Source organism: Raphanus sativus, unplaced genomic scaffold (genome assembly GCF_000801105.2).
Source record: "Raphanus sativus cultivar WK10039 unplaced genomic scaffold, ASM80110v3 Scaffold1709, whole genome shotgun sequence".
Taxonomy (NCBI): Eukaryota; Viridiplantae; Streptophyta; class Magnoliopsida; order Brassicales; family Brassicaceae; genus Raphanus; species Raphanus sativus.
Genome location: NW_026617018.1, coordinates 1 through 19,938, shown reverse-complemented (window position 1 = coordinate 19,938; position 19,938 = coordinate 1). Strand labels below are relative to the sequence as shown.

The following is a 19,938-nucleotide window of genomic DNA, read 5'->3' as shown; positions in this document are numbered from 1 at the left end:
TCAGTGATAAGCTTTTCAACTAGAGTACAAGCTGCTTCAATCTGTGAGTTTAGTTCTTCCTCTGAAGCACCCTGTATCAACCATCACAAACCTTTTCATGATTCGTTTCTGAGAACTTCATCGGAAAGGCATTATAGTCTCGCATCAAAGCCTAACCTTCACGTTATTGTCATGGTTTTCAAGCTGGACTTGAAGATTAGATACGGTTCCCACAAGACTATTGTTCTGCTCTTGAAGACTACTCCTAGATTCTTCCAATTTCATTACCTGCCAAACTTTGTTTTAATCTTCATATCAGACTAAATCTATGCAGTATTATGCTTAGCAGCTTCCTGTTCTACATGAGGGGTATGATAGACCTATACTTTCACTTAGGATGCTACAGTAACACGTTCAGACGCAATTCAATGAACCGTTCAAGGAAATGAAACACATACCTGTGCTCGCAGTGTTCCAATTTCACTGTTCAGGCTTGAAATCATTTCTCTGGATGACTTCTGCAGGTTTGAATGTATAAGATGAGTATACCAGGGCCATCATATTCTAACTCTTAAGGCACTTTACTTAATAAGGCGCTTTCTAGTGTAAGATAGAGTTACCTCAGCAGCTGCAACCGAAGATTCTTCATCATGTTGACGTTGTTGAAGTTTCTCTTCTAGACTTGTCTGATTGACATCATGAAATTTTGATTACACTTATATGGCAAGAGAAAGTATTATAACTGAAGAAGATGCAACTGTTATCTCCCAATGAATGGAAACACACCTCTTTCTGAGCGAAGGTTGATCTTTCGTCAAGCAACTCTCTCATTTTGACTTCTGTACTAGACTGCCAATTTTTAACAAATGTCAGAACTACACATAACATGTTGCTCCTTATGAACTGTAATGTAGGTACTAGGTACTAAGGGAATGTTCCCAGGGTTGAAGATGTCTCACCATTTCATGAACGAGCACGTCGTTCTTTGTTTTATACTGAACAAGTCTTTCCTCCAACTTTTCCTGCATAAACAGAATGTTACTTTGATCTTCCGCTTGCAGATGATCCAAAAAAAAAATAACATAAGATATGAATACAGCTGTACGCTATTTTCTTCACTAACCTCGTTCTGTTTGAGAGCTTCATTTTCAGTTCTCAAATGTAAAAGCCTTTCCTCTAACAGTGCCTGTGAAACACCTTGTTATTTTGACCTTATGCTTGCAGATAATGCAGCGAAATAGTAAATAAAGTGGATATGGATTTATGATATTTCTTCATTAACCTCTTTTTGTATGTAAGCTTCATTCTCTGTTCTCAGATGCAAGAGCCTTTCTTCTAGCAGTGCCTGTGAAACAACATGTTCTTTTGACCTTAAGCATGCAGATAATGCAGCAAAAGAGCAACTCTTTGGATACGGATTTATGCTATTTCTTCACTAACCTCTTTTTGTATGTAAGCTTCATTCTCTGTACTCAAATGCAGTAGCCTTTCTTCTAATAGTGCCTGTACAGCAACATGTTAGCTTGTTGATAATGCAGGAAAATAGCAAACCTACGAACGTATTTCTTCACTAACCTGACTTTGTACGTGAGCTTCATTTGCTGTTCTCAGATGCTCAAGCCTTTCTTCTAACAGTGCCTGTGAAACAACATGTTAATTTCACCTTTCAACTTGCAGATGAAGCAAAGTAATGACAAAGGCTTCACTGTATTCTTAACTAACCCCTTTCTCTATGTGAGCTTCATTTTCTGTTCTTAAATGCTCAAGCCTCTCTTCTAACAGTGCCTGTGAAACAACATGTAGGAATTTCACTTTTCAGCTTGGAGATGATGCAGGAAAACAAGCAAAGTAATTATTGACGAACCTCTTTCTGTATGTGAGCTTCATTCTCAGTTTCCAAGCGTCCAACAGTTTCTTCAAAACCAGCCTATGAAAACATGACAAGTCATAAATCAGTATTTCACTAAGGAAAGTACCATAATAACTAGGTAATAGGTATGTTTCCTTTATAAAACCAACAAGAAAATGCTTTAATAAGAGAGAAAAAAACACACCTCTTTCTGAAGGTGGGATCCAATTTCATCACGTAACTGTTTAATTGTTTCTTCCAGCAACGCCTACAAGGGCATTACAAACTAGTTAAGCCAAAAGAATGATAACAAGAGAGACTCTTAGTGGTAAAACAAGGAACAAAGCTGTCGATGCGCTTCACTCAGAAAAGCAATGCAAAATACTAGTGCTAACGAAAACTTATATCAGAAGGTGCGGTCAGACAGATAATCAAAATTCTAAAAGAATTTTGTTGCCACTCTGTACATAAAACAAAACAGTGTTCTCTGCTGTTAATCCAACTAACTAAACTTTGTACATAGAAGAAGACAGAATGGGAAATCTCACCTCACTGGTCGGAGACGTGTTCTCATCAACAACAGCAACAGAATCATCTGCCTGCTTGAAATATGAAGATTAAAAAAAATATCAGGCACAAGCACTATGACATATATTTACAATCTATATACAAACAAGTAAACACATTGATAGCAATAAGAAAACACCCACAAAATAAATAAATAAATAAAAAGGGATCTCTTTCCAAAAGATGAAACAATCTGCAATCCATTAACCGTACAATGTGAGGTAAACAATACCCCAACTGCACTGCATTGACATCAATGTCGTATCAACCCAACCCAAACCAAATCAAAAGACCATGATCAGACAATGTGGTATCAATAAATCAATCAATGTTCCTTGGATCTGTAGATGATGATATTTGCCAAACTTACATCGATTATCTGTTGAGAAGATGGTTGCAAATCATTGGAATCAGGGACTTGGTTAGATTGAGCAATGTCAGCGTCTCCGTTATGATTACCATCCTCGGAGGTGGCTACACCGGGGGTAGGTAGAGAGTCACCGTCTGGACGTTTCTGCTGCTTGTTCTTCTTCTTCTTGTTTCTCTTCTTCTTCTTCTCATCATCCATACCTGATCCAAAATATAAAAAAAAACGTAATCAGTTAAAAAGAAGGATTGAATCCAAAAAACATATCAAGAATCTCTAAAGTTTCTTTCATCGGAGTCAGATCTGAATGCACATTTAGAGAAAGGTTGAAGCTTTACTCAAATTGAAGGCGAGAAAATGCGAGAAAAATGAACTGCTTTGCGATACAGGGGAACGAGGGAAGCGAGTGCTAATTCGACACGAAAACTTTGCAAAGAGCTTTTTGAGATTTTCGGACGAGGAAAAAGACAAAACCGAAAATAAAAAAAGAGCTTCTTTTTTTTTATTAAGTCCGAGCGAATAATTTTATAAATAAATAAATAATTTCTTACATTTTTTTTTCATCTTCTTCTCTAATAACACGATGTGCAATTGCTACTGTTCCTCCTTCCTTCCTCTCCCCCTGTTCGAAGCTGCTCGAGTGGTGGTGAGACCCAGTTCAGGGAGGAGGAGTCACCTCTCAATCCACGAAAGTACAACTCTTCCCTCGTCACAAGCATATTGTTTTGATGCCCAAGACTCTGCCTTTCTCCGAATACTCAGGAACCCAAGCCACAAGTTCGTAACTTGCTCGAGTTCATCACTACCCAGTGAAGAAGAAGAAGAAGAAGAAGAAGAAGAAGAAGAAGAAGAAGAAGAAGAAGAAGAAGAAGTGGATTCTTCTCATTTGGGAGAATCTCCTCGAGGTGGTGGTGATCTGATTCGGGGAGTAGGTGAGAAGGATCTGAAAGGATTCAAACAGACGACCACAAGATCGAATCTTTTAGCTAAGCAAGTTATTAGTATACAATCAGCTCTGAGTTTAGGATTCATCTCTCAGCTCTGGGTTGATACTTCTTCTGTAAGTCCTTTCTTAAATCAACATCCAGAGTCCTGCCTCTTTTTTTTTTACTTGTAATGAGAGCTTCTGTTTTGTTTCAGTGGTTGGTTTTGGTGGTGGATGTTAAACCAAGCTTGCTATCTGGAGAGTCTGAGAGATTCTTGCTCACAGACATCACTCGGGTACACTTCTACTTATGTTTTTTCTCCTACTTTGAAACTGCTTTTCTTCTTGTCTTTACAGCTCGGTTTATTTTTAACATCTATGTAGGTGGGAGATGTTGTTCTTGTGAAAGATGATTCTGTACTGGATACTGATTTCAAAATGGTCCGACTTGAAACACTGGTATACATCATCCATTTATGTTTCTGTCTTGTGAATCATCCTCCACCTTTAAAGCAAAGTTTAAGATTTGAATTCTCACCTTTTTTGTTTAGGTAGGTTACAGGGTAGTGACAGCTGGAGGGCGTAACATCGGAAAGGTGTTTATACTCTTCCTATCTCCTTCAGTGATCTCTCTTTCTTTCTCTCTTTCTTTCTTTCTTTGCCATTGTCTTGTTTATTAGCACACGCTTGGTTTTTCAGGTTCGAGGTTACTCATTCAACATTAACTCCGGAGCAGTTGAATCGCTTGAGCTTGATTCGTTTGGAGTAACAATCATACCATCAAGCTTGGTGAGTAACTCTTTCACTTTTCTCTTCAGGGTATCCAAGTAAATAGATTAGGTTGATATTAGATACAAAAGCACAAGCATCCAATCCCGGAATAGCAAAATCTTTGTGAGTAACTTCCCGGTATGTGATGACGCAGGTTAGTACATACAGATTAGATGTTGAGGACGTAATCGAGGTCTTCGAAGACATAGTTGTGGTTGACGAATCTGCAGCTTTTAGAAAACAGAGGTTGACAAAGGTATGTGTCTTGTTATGGGGAGTGGCTTGGGTTTTTCCAATTTACAGTACTCTTAAATGGCATGATTGAAGAAAAGAGTTTTGACAACAGGGACTATGGGATGCTCAGTTTGGTAGTGAATACTCTTCTGATGTTGAGGAGCTTGAGAGTTCATCTGATAGAAGGCGGCGAAGCAGAAGCAGTAGATCAAGTCGAAAGAAGAAAGATTTAGACGATGATGACGAATGGGACATGTTTCGCTAGAAGTGATGCATTCATTGTTTGCCTGACATTCATCTTATTAGCTTCTTGACTTGCATCTTCAGCTGTGTCTGATAGAGAGAATGTAAAATAACGTTTCTTCAAATAACATTATGAGTTCACAGTGAGAATAACGTTCTAATGCCACTTTGTCACATACATTAAAGGCTTGTGAAGTCTAAAACAATACTCCCTCCGTTTCAAAATACATGATGTTTTAGAGAGTTTTTGATGTTTCAAAATAGTTGATGTTTTGATATTTTTATATTATTCTTAGTTTATAGAAAACTGTGTGACCAATAATGTTTAGTACTTATTTTAAAGGTTTGGCTAAATTAGTTTTGATTTATATTTTTAATGTTACTTTTTAGAAAAGAGTGTATACTTTAATTATTGTGCATACAACCAAAACATCAAATATATTGAAACAGAGGGAGTAATAAATTTCAAAACTTTGATAAAATTTGCAAGAAAATGAGTCTGACAATTTGGAATCAAAGAAGCAGAAGAGATAACAGCTAACAAACAGCTAAATTAGTAAACTCCTCTACTGACTAATCTCTAAGACACTGAACTGATATCCTTAAACAAACATCAGAGCCAGAACATTCACAGAATGGTGGCAAATAGACATGAAAGCTCCTGATAAATCAATCAGGGCCTCTGTGTCTTGACACGGACTCCTGAAATAAAAAAGAACAGACATATCTCACCTCAACAGAACTTCCAGTGGTTGTCGCAGTTAACACATGTAACATAAGTCGTCATCGGCTCATCAGCACTCCTTGTCTGCATCTGATAGTAGGTGCATTTCCGCTGACCACACCGCCCACACTTGAACTGGTCAGTACTTGCTTTTGGTGCTTGACCACGCTCACAATCGAACAGGAACTTCTCTTTGATCTGGTTAGTCTCTTGTTTCCTCTTGTCGCTTGCCATCTCTTCACCGGACAGTGTGATGAGTTTCTCTGGTGACACCTCCCCTGTGAGAACTCTCCTTCTCAGGTCTGGGTTGTTGCTGTCCCTCAGGTTGAACATTATTGATCTGTACTTGACCTTCTGAGCTCCCGTTGACCGGCCCAGTTTCTCAAACATATGAGATTCCACTGAAACAGCAACGCGGATTGGATCACATCCAACTACTCTCGCTCTATCGTACTCATCAGACTCTCCATGAACCTTGGACATAGCGTCCACAAGCAGCTCACGGATTTTGTCACGCACTGGATCATTGCATTTGACCATTGAGGTCAGCTTTGGAGCACCATTAGGTGCCTTGTCAGCAGCCTTCACACTTGATAGCGTTTCTTTTGAGACCTTTTCATCCTTGACAGTAGTTTGACGATGATCCATCTTGCCTCCGGTATTGACTGGTTCCTTTCTCTCTACCTTCACACTGGTAACAACCTTCTTCTCTTGTTCCTTTCTCTCTACCTTCACACCAGTAACAACCTTGTTCTCTGGCTCTTTCCTCTCTACCTTGATACTCTTAGCTGAATCACCCCTCTGAAGCTTCTGGACTTTCACAGGCGCGGGGTTCGAAGCCTTCTCAACATCCTTCCTCTCCAACTTAACCTCTTTGCAACCGTTTGCGCTTTCGGTTTTCTTAGACTTGGATGTCTCTTCAATGACAACTCTCTTCCATGTCTCAAGCAGATCAGTAGCAACGCTTTTAATCTCCTCAACAGGATGTTTCGAAAGAGACCTCAGCTTCTTCCCTACCTAGAATCAAAAAACAGAAAAAAAAAAAGGATATAACTTTTCTCTAACCCAACACAAACATTCATGGGGATAGATAAAGTTATCATCTTTTCAATGCTACACGATTAAACAAGCAATACCCAGAAAAACCCTAAAATCCGTTTTGCTAAATTCATCCAAAATCAATTTAACCTAATTAGGGTTAAAGAGACAGACGCACACCTGAGTCGTGACGAGCGTGTTGTACGTGACGGGAAACGTCTTGAGCTTTTCAAGGGCATCGAGAGATTGAGAAACCTCCGGGCTTGAGGAGGTGACACCGTCGACGGCCGCCGCATCCGCAGCCTTCTTCGCCGTCTCGAACAATGCAATTAATTCACTTTCCATCCTCACTTCGAATCCCTTAAGCTCCAGAGAGCAGCAAAGCGTCCAACTTTCTTTGCAGAGAGACTTTGAAGAAGAATGGGATAAGGACAAAAATAGGGTTACAAGATTTGTTCGGCGGGGACTTCGGTCTGGTCGCGCGGAGAAGATAGAGAGATTACGGGCTGCAGTTGTGTTATGTGTTTTTTTTATATAGCTGATACGGAAGCGATCAACGGCTTCAGTTAAAACGTTGGGGGAATCAACGGCTTGGATCTTGTAGCTGAGTCGATGGATGTTACTAGATTCACGCTTCTGATAGAGGTCAGGTCACTCCCTGCGGCAAGAATGGGCTTGCTAGGGGCATTAATGGGCCGAAGTCGTTATACAGTTTGTTTCGAGTTTCCCTTAAGAAAGCGACAATGTACATTTCTTTACTAATTAATTTTTACTAGCAGGGAATGTCACAAAATAAATTACATGAAATTTAAAACTCAAAATCGTTGATGTAAACCTTAGTATGTCACTTTCTTTTTGGTATAAACCTTTTTTTTTTGGTATGAACCTTAGTGTGTAGTATGTACCATGAAACCGTTAATACAAAAACATAACTTTATACCGCAAATGTTGAAATCATCATTTGTTTTGCGAAGCTGCCAAAAGTGTTTTGGGTCAAACATATAAAGTGGCCCACATCTTGGCCAGAGTCACGCTGCCAACATTTTCTCACCACGTCCTCATAGATATTTACTATCTGACATTATTCGAATCTTCACCGCGGAAACAAAGTCAGCAAACCATATGAATATGATCATCGTCATCACTCATAAAACATATCATAATCTTGTCAGTACATTTTTTTATTCACTCGAATTCAGTAATGGACCATCACTTTCTCTAGAAATTGAAAACAAACCAATTAAAATGTAAAGAAACACACGACGAATGTGTCTCTCTAACAATCGAAACCCCCCAAAAAAACCTCGGATCCTTCTCCTCTCTTCCCTCCAATGGCTCTGATGCGAACCAGGAGCCAATTGAAAGCATCTTCATTGTCTCCGCCACCACCACCTCCGTCTCCCATCCCTAGAGCCAGAGGATCACGTTCCGCTGCTAACGAGATCCTCACCGGGATCATAGAGAGATCGATCCAGGTTCCAGACCTCACCCTCCCTGAATCTCATTCCGGCGGTGAGTCTTCTTGTTCACGACATCTGATCCCGGCGGAGATCGATTTCCGGCTGTTGACGTCGAGGAGAGATGGATCCGTGGATCGGCTGGTTCGATCGGCGAGGGAGTTCGGAGCGTTTCGTCTGAGCTGCCATGGGATATCGAGCGAGGATATGCGATCGCTTGTGAGGGAATCGGGTCGGGTATTCGGAGTTTTGGAGGGGAGAGAGACAGGGTTTCGTCGGAGTGTTGTCGGGAACAGAGATGAGATCGCTTGGGTTCGGTCGTGGAAGGAGCGGATGGAATGGGCGCGGGAGTATATCGGACCTGAAAGATACCGATGCTTCAGGTATTGGGCCGTTATTGGGCCTCAAGAAACACTTTGTTTGATTGTGTATATTATTGTGAAGTGATCTTTTGATAGATGAATGAAGCATTAGAGGTAAATGGTATTTCCTAAGGATAATTACTAGGGGTGGGCATTTCGGTTCAGTTTCGGGTTCGGTTTGGGTTCGGTTTGGTTTGGGTAATTTGGGTTTTATAAAAGTCAAACCAATTAAAACCAAAGTAGCTTTGGTTTGGGTTCGGTTTGGGTTTTATTCGGTTCGGTTCAGTTCGGTTTGGTTTAGATTTAGTTCGGTTTACATTATTATGGTCTACTTTGGTTCGGTGTAGTTCGGGTTGGTTATAAAATATGAAGGCATTAGTTTTATACTTTTATTAAAAAATAATCAACTCATAAATGATAGAGTGAGAATATAAAAACTTATGATACATGATATTATATATAATAGTATTATTTAAATCATATTTATAATTTTTTTTAAAGATATGGAAGTTATGAAAAAATGAAAAACGAAACTTTAACTAAAATTTACAATATGTTAATACATATATATATATCATATATATTTTTACTATATATATATTGGATTATCGGTTTGGTTCGGTTTGGTTCGGTTTAAACCCAAACCAAATCAAACAGTTCGGGTTGAGTAAAACATGAACCAATTGGGTTACATAAAGAGCACGGTTTGGGTTTTTTGACCACCCCTAATAATTACGACAATTAAGAATTGCATTTGAACAAGTTTATTATTTGCTTAAAGCACAAGCAAAATCATTTGACCTAAACCTAGAAAACAACTCATGGTTGTCTAGTTACTGATTCATTTTAGTGTTTGAGGACCTGGTTCAAATCATTACACTATATCTGAAAATGTAACATAGCACATATTAGTTTATATATGTTACTATGTGATTCATATAGTTAATGTAGTTTTTACTACATACTTTTATCCAGATAGATGTGTAGCCATTTGATGACACATTGTTTGTGTAACTACCAAAACCATTTCATGGTAGTTCAGTGGTTGATGTCTGGGGATGGGTTGGTTGCCTTTACATGAAACCTGATAAGAGTGCAGGTCTGAGTATGATTTATATGAGTGAGGAAGTGATTGGAAATTTAGATATAAAGTATTTAGATCTTTGTTTGACTTATTGCAGCGAGGAAATGGAGAATGTAGCTGACAAACTTGATGGGGTAGCAAGGAAACTAGGGCAGATAATGGTGGAAAACTCAAGGAGACAGACTGATAAAAGGATACAAAGAGGAGAATCAGTGCTCAGAGTATACAGGTACAATCATGAAAACGTAACAGAGCAAAGCCCTCCTTTGCCCAAAGAGACGACCGAAGAAATGCTTCAATACACACTCAGCCTTCACCTTCCTGCTAAGAACTGCGAGTTCCGTGTCAACTCAGGAAAAGGCCCACTTTCTTTCCACGCTGATCCCGACACTATACTTGTGACTTTTGGTCGCCAGCTTGAGGTATGCATGAAAACTATGTATATACACATATGCTCCACTTAAATAAAAAGCTTGTTATATGATATAATGTGTGGTACAAATATATGAAACTAGGAATGGAGCTTTGGAGAATTCAAATGTCGGAAAGGAGAAATCATATATCATCCAGATGCGTATGGCTCGCACGCGTCCTTCTCTGTAGAGCTCAAGTGCATGTCTCTTTTCTTATCACATACTTCTATAGCAACTTCCAAAACGTTATCCTTAACCCATCAGATTGTCGCTGCGTTACTTCTACTCTTTTTCTTCCAATCTTTTTGGATTTATGGATCTCATACAACCACTTAGAGTGTCTATATATATTACTTTTCATGTGAGACATGCGTACATTTTAATCTTGGATAATGAGGGACTGGTAAGTATGTTTATTTATTAGGTCGAAGCTTATGGTGTATATCTAATTTTTTTTTGAAAGAAATGTATATCTAATTCCAATACAAGGTGATTATATAAGGACAAAAAGAAGAAAAAAAACACCCAGCCCAAAGTTCTTTTTTCTTTTAAGGTTAATGTACTAGTTTGGACAGTTGAGTCATGATGAACATCAGAAACGCCAGAGAGAATCTGTCTTTGTTTGTGTTCTTGTTGTTCCTCCCTTTTTCGGGTTTGACTTATTATTGTCTATACAAAAAAAAAGGATTAATGTAATTTCGTAACTAAACATTTTAGAAAACAGCAATCCAAATCCCTCAAGATCAACTGAGCTAAATAGAACATTTTGGTTTATAATTTATATTATAATTCCACTAATTTTATTTGTTATAGAAACTTCAGTTTCATACTTTGTTTCTTCAAAATTTTAAAAAGAAATTAAGAGAAGATGATACGTATGAAAAAGAAAACTTCCTCGATTAAGGGCGATAGTGGTGTCATTGTGATGGTTCATACGGGCGCTTGCGTAGGTACACACACGAGTACGGCGTTTGAAGAGGGTTTTTCTTTGAAGCATGTCGTTATTCGTGGTGACTAACGAAAGAATGTATTTTTTTATGATCGATAAATAATAAATAACTGCACCAAAAATTTAAAATATGATGGTGTTGTATATTTTAAGATCAATAAATAAAATATGGATTATGATGGTGATGTATTTCTTCTCTAAAAAAGATTTGATGTTTCCATCATGGATAGGGGCGCAATTAGAAAAGTTGACCCAACAGCCATGTCTATCGTATGATGATCCAGTGACGGGGTTTTATGTCAAGATCATACTCTAGGATGACGCCCAGATGTTATTTATCTAATGACTGAATGGTAATCTGATGTTACAAAAATGGCTTGAAGGTTGGATGTTACTGCTGAAATGGTCCGACGAGCATGATGTTATAATGACCCAATGTTATTAACGATGTCCAAATTTAGGGCATGCTACCGTATGAGTTTCTCAAATGATGTTATCAGTTACCAAAGTACTCAACTATAAGTATATAATCAACAACAGAGTCATCATGCTAGCTGTGTTTATTTAAATCTAATAAACATGGTATATATTTACATCTTATAACTTTAATTTTATGAAAGAAAATTATAATTGTTTCGTACTAGCATCTACATATTTACACGTGTTTCTTCTCTCATGAGTCATGATGACGACTATGGGCTTCTAATTAAATACTAACAGCTACCACTGTTATTTAACTAAAATGTAGGCGCAACATTTTCAACAATGAAAAGAACTTGCCAAATAGAATTTACTAGTGAACTTTAGCATTACATTAAGCTGTAAATAGATAGCAAATACCGTTACGAAATGCATTATATTTATAAACTATGAATGAGCAAGTGTTTCTTTACTGAGTTGCAAAAACAAGAGTTTGTCTGTAATTGTTTGTTTACTTTTTCGAGTTTTTGACTTTTTATCTTTTTATTAGTTTTTTTATTAGTTCTTTTCTAAATATGACATTATTTTTTTAACAAGTTCACGTCTATTCAAGGATTAAATTTGGCTTTTTCAACACTAAAAGGGTATTAGTATGATTTTACTCCACGCACCAACGACTTGGATCCACGAATCCAACTTCATCTCTTATTAATCCTTATCTAAATTTATTTTCCAGCTATCAAAAAGTAATTATTTATGCTGACATAGAAGTTCAAACAGTATTCAAATTTAATTGTCAATATTTTGTCACCACATATAACTGTTATTTATTTAAAAGAAAATGCAAGCCTTGAAGGCAACTAGAGATGCACCGCTTCAGTAATTAAGGGGTAGTTTAATGTAATGTTTTACTATAACTGGGAGATATAGCTCTTTGAACAAACAGTATTTTGCATTTTGCAACAGCCATGAGCTAGTCTTTTCTTTGTTTTCGAATTGCAAGAGCCACGAGCTAGCTAGTTCACATATTGAAACTAAGGTTTTGGTCCGGTTTACTTGGGATCCGACTCATGAGTTAGCTTGGCTTGTAAGGGCAAAGCATACAAATTTTAAGGCGTTTTTGAGATCAAGATGAATGATCTTGACTATCTTGGCACGAGAATATTATCAATAATCATCTGATCTACTTGGTTTTATAAAAGAAAAATTAAACATGAATAAATTTACAAGAAAACGATGAATTAATCATCTTCATCAGTGTCATTTGTTTTAAGAAGAATAAAGTATAACTCCATACGCACTTGTCAAATTTGATCCGGCCTTTTCCTAGATACTCCAAACCAACTTAATAATATAAACTTTTAAACCACTCGTGAAGCTTTAGCCATCGAAAAATAATGCTTAACATTCAACCACAGTACCGTACTTGCGCCAATCCACGTTGTTGTTTTGATATTATTTAAAGAAAATATTTGAGTTTCCTTTTACTAACTGCTATAATTTTTTTTTTGTCAATGATGTAAAGTTACTTTTCCATATATACATCTAGTTATTTTTCCATAATATAAATCTCAATCCCGCCTGGAATTAGAATATTTTCGTTGACCTTACATATTAACACCAAAAAGAACATGAACCAAATATTGGGAAGAATCATGAAAAGACGTTCCTTAAATTCAAATCATTTAATATTTATTTTTGGATATAATTTAATTTAACAACTTTATCCTAAAAATGACTATGCAGTAAGTGTTTCGATAAGGTAGGACCTAGTTAGTATATTCGTAACCTAACTTGAAACGTAATATCATAAAATTATAGCATTGAAATTGTCCGAAATGATGATTTTTATTTCTATATTTTTATTTATTTATCAATAAAAAAAGTCAAAAGAATATTAAAATAATTTTAAATTAGCTTACGTGGTAAGTTGAGTTTCATTAAATAGAGAAGCACGGCGCGCATATCTTTTCAATTTTGTGTTACTGTTTCTACTCTGCGTTTAATCTGTTAAATGGCGGAAGAAGACTCTTCCGACTCCATCATCGTCAACGTCGACGGAGATGACAACAAATCAGCGTTATTCGGCAAGTACGACATCAAGAAGCACCTCGGCAGCGGCGCGTTCGCCAAAGTCTACGAAGCAGAGGATCTCCACAACAAGGGCCAGAGCGTCGCGATCAAAGTCGTCCAGAAGAAGCGCCTAAAAGACGGTCTCACGGCGCACGTCAAGCGAGAGATCTCCGTAATGCGCCGCCTCCGCCACCCTCACATCGTCCTCCTCTCCGAGGTCCTCGCCACCAAGACCAAGATCTACTTCGTCATGGAGCTGGCCCGGGGCGGCGAGCTCTTCTCCAGAGTCTCCAGCAACCGTTTCACGGAGAGCCTCAGCCGGAAGTATTTCCGCCAGCTGATCTCCGCCGTGAGGTACTGCCACGCGAGGGGGGTCTTCCACCGCGATCTGAAGCCGGAGAATCTCCTCCTCGACGAGAGGCGGGACCTGAAGGTGTCCGACTTCGGTCTCAGCGCGATGAAGGAGCAGATCAAAGCCGACGGGATGCTCCACACGCTATGCGGGACTCCCGCTTACGTGGCGCCCGAGCTTCTCACGAAAAAAGGCTACGACGGATCCAAAGCGGATATATGGTCGTGCGGCGTCGTTTTGTTCCTTCTAAACGCGGGTTACTTGCCGTTTAGAGATCCGAACATCTCCGGGTTGTACAGGAAAATCCGGATGGCGCAGTACAGAATGCCCGAGTGGACTTCTTCGGGTCTTAGACATCTCCTCAGCCGTCTCCTCGAGCCTGATCCGGATAAACGGATCACGGTCGAGGAGATTCTGAAGGATCCGTGGTTCAACCACGGGGTAGATCCGAGTGAGATTATAGGAATCCAAGCAGACGATTACGATCTTGAAGAGAGCGGGAAGAATCTGAACGCCTTCGAGCTGATCGCGTCTTCGTCGACGGCTAACCTCGCGGGTTTGTTCGGGAACTTCGTGACGCCGGATCACTGTGATCAGTTCGTTTCCGATGAGAATCCGGGGGAGATTATGGTTAAGGTTGTGGGGGTTGCGAAGAAGATGAATCTGAGGATCGCGAAGAAGAAGGAGAGAGCGGTGAAGCTGGAAGGGCCGCAGGGGGTAGCTAATATCGTGGTTAAGATTCGGAGGCTGACGGATGAGTTAGTGATGGTGGAGATGAAGAACAAGCAGAGAGACGTTGGGATTGTTTGGGCTGATGAGCTTAGGCAAAAGCTACGTCGTTTGATTAACCAACCGGTTAATAGGGTTCCTGACAAACCGTAAAATGGTTTTTACGTAAAACCAATTTACTGACGTGTTTCAACTCTTGAGGTTTAACAGTTGAACAAGAGACTCGGTTTTCATTATTAAAAGGGTATTAATTGAGGATTCGAGAAGCATTATGGTTAACCGGTTCTGTTTACACTGGAGCAGAGATAGTAATCTTTTTGTACATGAAAACAAAAAGAAGAAAGAAATGAAGAATACGAACCGGAAATTGACTTAGTTTTTCGAAGTATAATTAAACACAAAAGAAAGATAAATTATTTGCTTTATTCACATTGGAGAGGATTTGATAGGACTCTGATCTGAACCTGTAGTCTTTTACTTGATTTGTGTGACTAAGTGTGTGTTTTAGAACTTGAGCCTTTGTTTTTGTCAAGGGACAAGCCAACGGTTTGTAATATTTATCATTGTTGATTGTCTTCTGGAATCGGAATAATATTTGGGTATGACTTGGTATTTTTACTTATTTAAGCTACGAAAGTTTCTTTGCAGCATTAAACTAGTCCTACAAGAATGATAATCATATACGGAAAAATATTTAATATTTCTCTCTTCAATTGAAAACCATTGAAAAAGATATGTTTGCTTGAAGAATCATCTTACACAACCAAAGTGGAAGTATACTCTTTGTATACAGAAATGCAGAATGTTAGTGGTCATTGATATCTGAATATCTGATAAAGCTTACCGCAACGGCGAGTTCTAAAGATGTTAAAGTCGTTGAGGTCAGTGCCCTAACTCAACATAATTAAGACTTAAAAAAAACATAATGAAGATTATAGAGGTTAAATATTTATAAAATATTTTAAAAACCAAACAATTCTGAATTTTACAATGTATTTGAAAATATTAAAATAATTATCCAAAGTAGCTAAAAACGAATATCCAAAATAACAAAAAATATTCAAAACACTGAAAATATTTGAAATGATTATCGATTATCTACTTAAATATAAAAAACTATTGTATATTAAGTCTAGATATTTTATCATATAATATTAAATTTATGTGTTATATATTATTTTATTTTTTTCGATTTTTCAATTTTTACATTTTTAAAAATATTTTAATTTTAATTTTTACATAATTTAAACATATATCCAAGCACTACAAAACCGGTGAAGATTCATGTGGATTTATATCAAAATTTATAAATATCTGAAATTAATAGACTAAAATCATCCTAACAAAAAGTATCCAAACACCGATCCTTAATCAAAGCCATGATCAAAAAATGAATTTTAGCAGAAAAAGCTCTAAATAGATAGGCTGATAATCTCTTTACAAGCAAGCTCTAAATCATTATCAGTCCAGCCAATAAGAGCCACAGGCTTAGCTGTCTGTTAATCAAACAAAATGCAAGCCACGTGTAACTTAATCACAGTCATTACCTTAATCACTCCCGTCATTACGCGCTTTCTAACTACGTTCCAAAACCGAATTAAAACTTAAGAGTTCCCTTTCCTTCCCGATTCTTCTCATAACCGATTCCAATCAGAGCTTGTAGATCAAACCGGGCATGACGACGAGTCCCGATAACCAGAAACCGGTCGAACCTTCCGACATCGAGGCGCCAGCGGCACCGGCGACTGAAACGTCGACGTTTTCCGCGATCACTCAGAGATGGAAAAGAGAGGACACGATAAAGAAAGCATCCCCGATCAGTAGAGGGATAGCTCTTATCTTCTCCCTCCTCGCCTTCTTAATCATGGTCTGTAACAAACACGGACCCGGTAGAAACTTCGACGAGTACGAAGAGTACAGGTGGCGTTCTCTGATTGATTACTTTGAATCCCTAAAAAAATTGGGGTTTTTGAAATTTCATCAATTCAAAAAAAACAATTCGAGAATTGCTTTTCCAGATATGTAGTGGCGATCGCGATCACCGCAACGTTGTACACTGCGTGGCAAACGTTCGTACATCTCTCCAAAAGAGACTTCTTTGATCGCCGGACTTCCATTTTCGTCGATTTCTCCGGCGACCAGGTAACAGAGAGACGACACTGATGAGTGATGACCACGACACCTAATTGTTAAAGTTATCATCTTTTTTAATGCAAATTGTTGTGATTTTTGCAGATAGTAGCGTACCTTCTCATATCAGCTGCTTCCTCTGCGATTCCGTTGACTAATAGGTTCAGAGAAGGTCAAGATAACATTTTTACTGACTCTGCTGCTTCGGCTATCACGATGGCTGTACTCGCTTTTGTTTCTTTAGCTCTCTCTGCTCTCTTCTCCGGTTACAAACTCTCTACTACTCATTCTTTTGTATGAATCTCCTGCTTTAAGCCTCTCCTCTCTGTTTGTATATTTATACGAGTAAATGTCATTAGTGTGCTACTGATGGAAAACATCATCTTACTTCTGTTATTAGTCTCTGTGTATGTTATTCTTTGATACATTTGTAAAAGTGAAAACATGATGTGAGGAAGTGATTGCTTTTATTTCGTTTTTTTTCTAGTTCTATAGTACAAGAAAGACTAAAGATAGTAGTATAACATTACAGGCGTGTGAAAGCTCTAGCATGGGCCATGTAAAAAAAAAACAAATTAAATAATTTTCTCTATGGACTATATAGACTATATAGTCTTAGTAGTATCTGCAGGATCACTAGTAAGTAGTTAAACCCTTTTCTCTATCAACAGATTCCCTTTTTCTTCACGACAAGAACGAATCAAAAAACGAGGATGACTCATCGTTTGGTTCTTCTTTTGCTCTAGAGAATCCACCAACAAACTCGTTTTGTTGCGTTTGAATGTTGTTGTTGTTGTTGTTGTGATTGTTCATAGCGTAACCAAAAGGCCCTGCGTTAGTGTTGTTGTTTTGCAGCATCTGAAGCGTATATGGTGCTCGTGAAGAAGTAGTGTAGTTGGAGTGACCAGATATAGCAGCTGGTCTAATTGGCGCTGAAGAAGGGTCTTGCACCGGTCTGTTTGTGGCGTATCCGCTACCACGAGCTGCAGGTACATCGTGGTTATGTTTCCCTTCGTAGGTTGTGATTACCGCTCTCAGATCTTGTGATGCTCTCTCAACATGTTTTCTCACTGGACAACCGATGGTTGTGCACTTGTAGTAGCTTCTGTTAAGATTCATCAAGTGATAAGAACGTTAGATACTTGAACCTTTTGATTATGATATTGACAAGCAAATATGTTTGGTTTATGTTATTACCTTGGGTTTGGGTTTCCTTTGACGACTTTTTGGCCGTATTTTCTCCATCTGTAACCGTCGTCAAGAATGTCGATATCACTTGTTGTCTGAACAACAATTCTTGGCTCTCTCACTGTCTTGCTTCCATTACCATTCCCACCGTTTGTTTCACTTTCTCCTTTCCTGAAACACACACAAAAAAACAACAACACATGTTAGAAACTTTCTGATTAAAGATTAAACTAATTGAGCGGATGATGATGATCATTTACCATCTCTTTGCTTCAGGTTCACTCCCACATTCTTCTTCTCTGCTGACAACCGATGAGCCTTGCTCAAACTCGTCGTCTCCAACAGAACCAGAGGTAGTATTATCATCTTGTTGGATTGCAAGGGAATCAGAGTGATTGAAACTATTATTGGAAGAACCATGATGATCAAGGCTGGCGTTGAACGCAGCTGAATGAAAAGTGGATGAAGAAGAAGAAGATGATGATCTTCTAGTGGACTGAGGCTTAGGATGGTTATGGCTTCCCTTATAGACGATCTCTGTGATCTGACCTTCCAAAGATCTCTCAACTTTCTTCTTCGTTGGACAGCTTGGGAAAGTACACTTGTAGTAACTCCTAGGATTCTCGCTCCCTTTCACCTGTTTTTGACCGTACTTTCTCCAATTGTAACCGTCCTCTCCTTTCCTTTGCTCCCTTCCATTGTAAGATACAGCTTGATGAGTGTTGCTGTTGTTTAGAGTTTGGCTCCATTGATCTGACTGGTTCTTCCTCTCTTGTTCCTGAAACACACAAAAAAACATGTAAGTAAATTTGAAGGAAAAAAAGGGATTTGAAGATTGAGATGTTTGAGGAAGTAACATACCTGTGATTGAAAGATAGAACTGTTTGCTGCTGTTGTTGCTGTCGGAGCAGAAACTGCTGATGGTTGTGTCTGAAATGAGAAATCGAAGTAGCTAATGTTGTTGTTGTTCTTCTCTTCCTTGGTTATATTTTTCTGATTGCTTTCGTTTGTAATAAGAGCTCCTGTGGTTGGGGAAGCAAGAACCTACAAAAACCAACCATGAATATAATCAAGAATGGCTCTGAAACACATAACTTTCTTTCTAAACGAAAACCGTTGACTCGTTGACTTTTTATCACATCCGATCAAAACTCATTTTTTTAATACGAGAGATGTTAAAGTAATGATCTTTTTCAAGAGAAGAGCCAAACCCAAATGATCAATAGTTTCGGTTTCATCTTCTAAGGACACTTTGAAAAGAAAAGAAAAAAAAACAGAGAGGGCTTACGTTAGCAGAGGAGGAGACAAAAGCAGGGGAATCGAGGAAAACAGAGGGACTGAAACAAGTGGAAGGAGAGATTGAGACTGAAGAAGGAGCAAAAGATCTGAACTTCGGGATTTCAAGATCTTCCAGAGCTGTTGTTGATGATCTTCTTCCCGATTGTTGTGACCAATTAGCAGAACCACTCATGTTTTGTCTGGTTCTGTTATTGTCTATAGGAAGGAGGGAAGAAGCAGCCATACATGAAATTTTGAAGCTTTCTTTATTTTAAGAAAGACCAAGTTCAGATATATATAGAAAGTGTTTCTTATGAGAGCTTGGACAAGGGGGCGAAGAAGATGTGATGGGCTCTTGAATTATGTATGTACATGTTCGTTTTATGTCTGTATATATAAAACATATTGAACGTTCTGATTGGTTAGTCTTTGTTTTTTGATGTCACAAATGAAATAAAATGTAGTTTCTGAGAAGGTGATCAAAAGTTTGACCGTTGAAAATATTAAAGAGTGGAGAAGAAGGGGGAGGGGGAGACTGGTCAGACCTGGTGGCCTTGACTTTGAACGAGGCGGCTCTCATCATCTTTTTTCTTTAGGATGCATTTCTGACTGCCACGTGTGATTTATTGGTGTTCAATTAATTTGGATAGAAATATGATATCAAAACATTTTGGTGAATCTTGTCTTTCTTGTTTGCTATGGTGTTAGTTTTTTTGTCTTATTTGTTGGTTTCAAGATGTTCGTTCTGTGAATTCGCCGGCTCGCCGGCTTTAATCTCTGAAAAGGTTGTCGGCTTTGTGTGTGTG

At 38.3% G+C, this 19,938-nt stretch overlaps 7 protein-coding genes across 7 annotated transcripts; 4 read left to right on the top strand and 3 right to left on the bottom strand.

Annotated features, from left to right (window-relative positions):
* LOC108847551 (uncharacterized) lies at window positions 1–3,211 on the bottom strand (the record flags this gene model as incomplete). Its single annotated transcript, XM_056999247.1, is given in 16 exon segments — window positions 1–71; window positions 157–267; window positions 438–497; window positions 600–665; window positions 766–828; window positions 939–1,001; window positions 1,103–1,165; window positions 1,262–1,324; window positions 1,420–1,482; window positions 1,555–1,617; window positions 1,702–1,764; window positions 1,844–1,906; window positions 2,034–2,096; window positions 2,377–2,427; window positions 2,766–2,965; window positions 3,101–3,211. Coding segments are annotated over 15 exon segments (1,124 nt in total), but the record flags the coding sequence as incomplete, so codon positions are not given.
* Window positions 3,212–3,321: 110 nt separating this feature from the next.
* Window positions 3,322–5,101, top strand: LOC108846382 (uncharacterized). The gene is made up of 7 exons (XM_018619614.2): window positions 3,322–3,822; window positions 3,903–3,983; window positions 4,072–4,146; window positions 4,239–4,283; window positions 4,387–4,476; window positions 4,613–4,714; window positions 4,805–5,101. The coding sequence occupies exons 1-7, from the start codon at window positions 3,346–3,348 to the stop codon at window positions 4,955–4,957; spliced, it is 1,023 nt and encodes a 340-aa protein (XP_018475116.1). The 5' UTR covers window positions 3,322–3,345; the 3' UTR covers window positions 4,958–5,101.
* Window positions 5,102–5,391: 290 nt separating this feature from the next.
* Window positions 5,392–7,214, bottom strand: LOC108847027 (transcription elongation factor TFIIS). The gene is made up of 2 exons (XM_018620196.2): window positions 6,878–7,214; window positions 5,392–6,676 (listed from the first exon to the last, which is right to left on the bottom strand). The coding sequence occupies exons 1-2, from the start codon at window positions 7,040–7,042 to the stop codon at window positions 5,669–5,671; spliced, it is 1,173 nt and encodes a 390-aa protein (XP_018475698.1). The 5' UTR covers window positions 7,043–7,214; the 3' UTR covers window positions 5,392–5,668.
* Window positions 7,215–7,882: 668 nt separating this feature from the next.
* Window positions 7,883–10,459, top strand: LOC108845315 (uncharacterized). The gene is made up of 3 exons (XM_056999248.1): window positions 7,883–8,537; window positions 9,698–10,022; window positions 10,116–10,459. Exons 1-3 carry the CDS (start codon window positions 8,029–8,031, stop codon window positions 10,347–10,349), a joined length of 1,068 nt encoding a protein of 355 aa, XP_056855228.1. The 5' UTR covers window positions 7,883–8,028; the 3' UTR covers window positions 10,350–10,459.
* A 2,916-nt stretch (window positions 10,460–13,375) lies between these two features.
* On the top strand, window positions 13,376–14,794 carry LOC130504627 (CBL-interacting serine/threonine-protein kinase 22-like). The gene has a single exon (XM_056999249.1). It carries the CDS (start codon window positions 13,397–13,399, stop codon window positions 14,687–14,689), a length of 1,293 nt encoding a protein of 430 aa, XP_056855229.1. The 5' UTR covers window positions 13,376–13,396; the 3' UTR covers window positions 14,690–14,794.
* Window positions 14,795–16,117: 1,323 nt separating this feature from the next.
* Window positions 16,118–17,143, top strand: LOC130504629 (CASP-like protein 4B1). The gene is made up of 3 exons (XM_056999251.1): window positions 16,118–16,456; window positions 16,555–16,678; window positions 16,772–17,143. Exons 1-3 carry the CDS (start codon window positions 16,212–16,214, stop codon window positions 16,964–16,966), a joined length of 564 nt encoding a protein of 187 aa, XP_056855231.1. The 5' UTR covers window positions 16,118–16,211; the 3' UTR covers window positions 16,967–17,143.
* Window positions 17,117–19,503, bottom strand: LOC130504628 (probable WRKY transcription factor 33). Its single transcript, XM_056999250.1, has 5 exons — window positions 19,143–19,503; window positions 18,716–18,898; window positions 18,115–18,632; window positions 17,864–18,025; window positions 17,117–17,771 (listed from the first exon to the last, which is right to left on the bottom strand). Exons 1-5 carry the CDS (start codon window positions 19,374–19,376, stop codon window positions 17,351–17,353), a joined length of 1,518 nt encoding a protein of 505 aa, XP_056855230.1. The 5' UTR covers window positions 19,377–19,503; the 3' UTR covers window positions 17,117–17,350.
* Window positions 19,504–19,938: the final 435 nt, after the last annotated feature.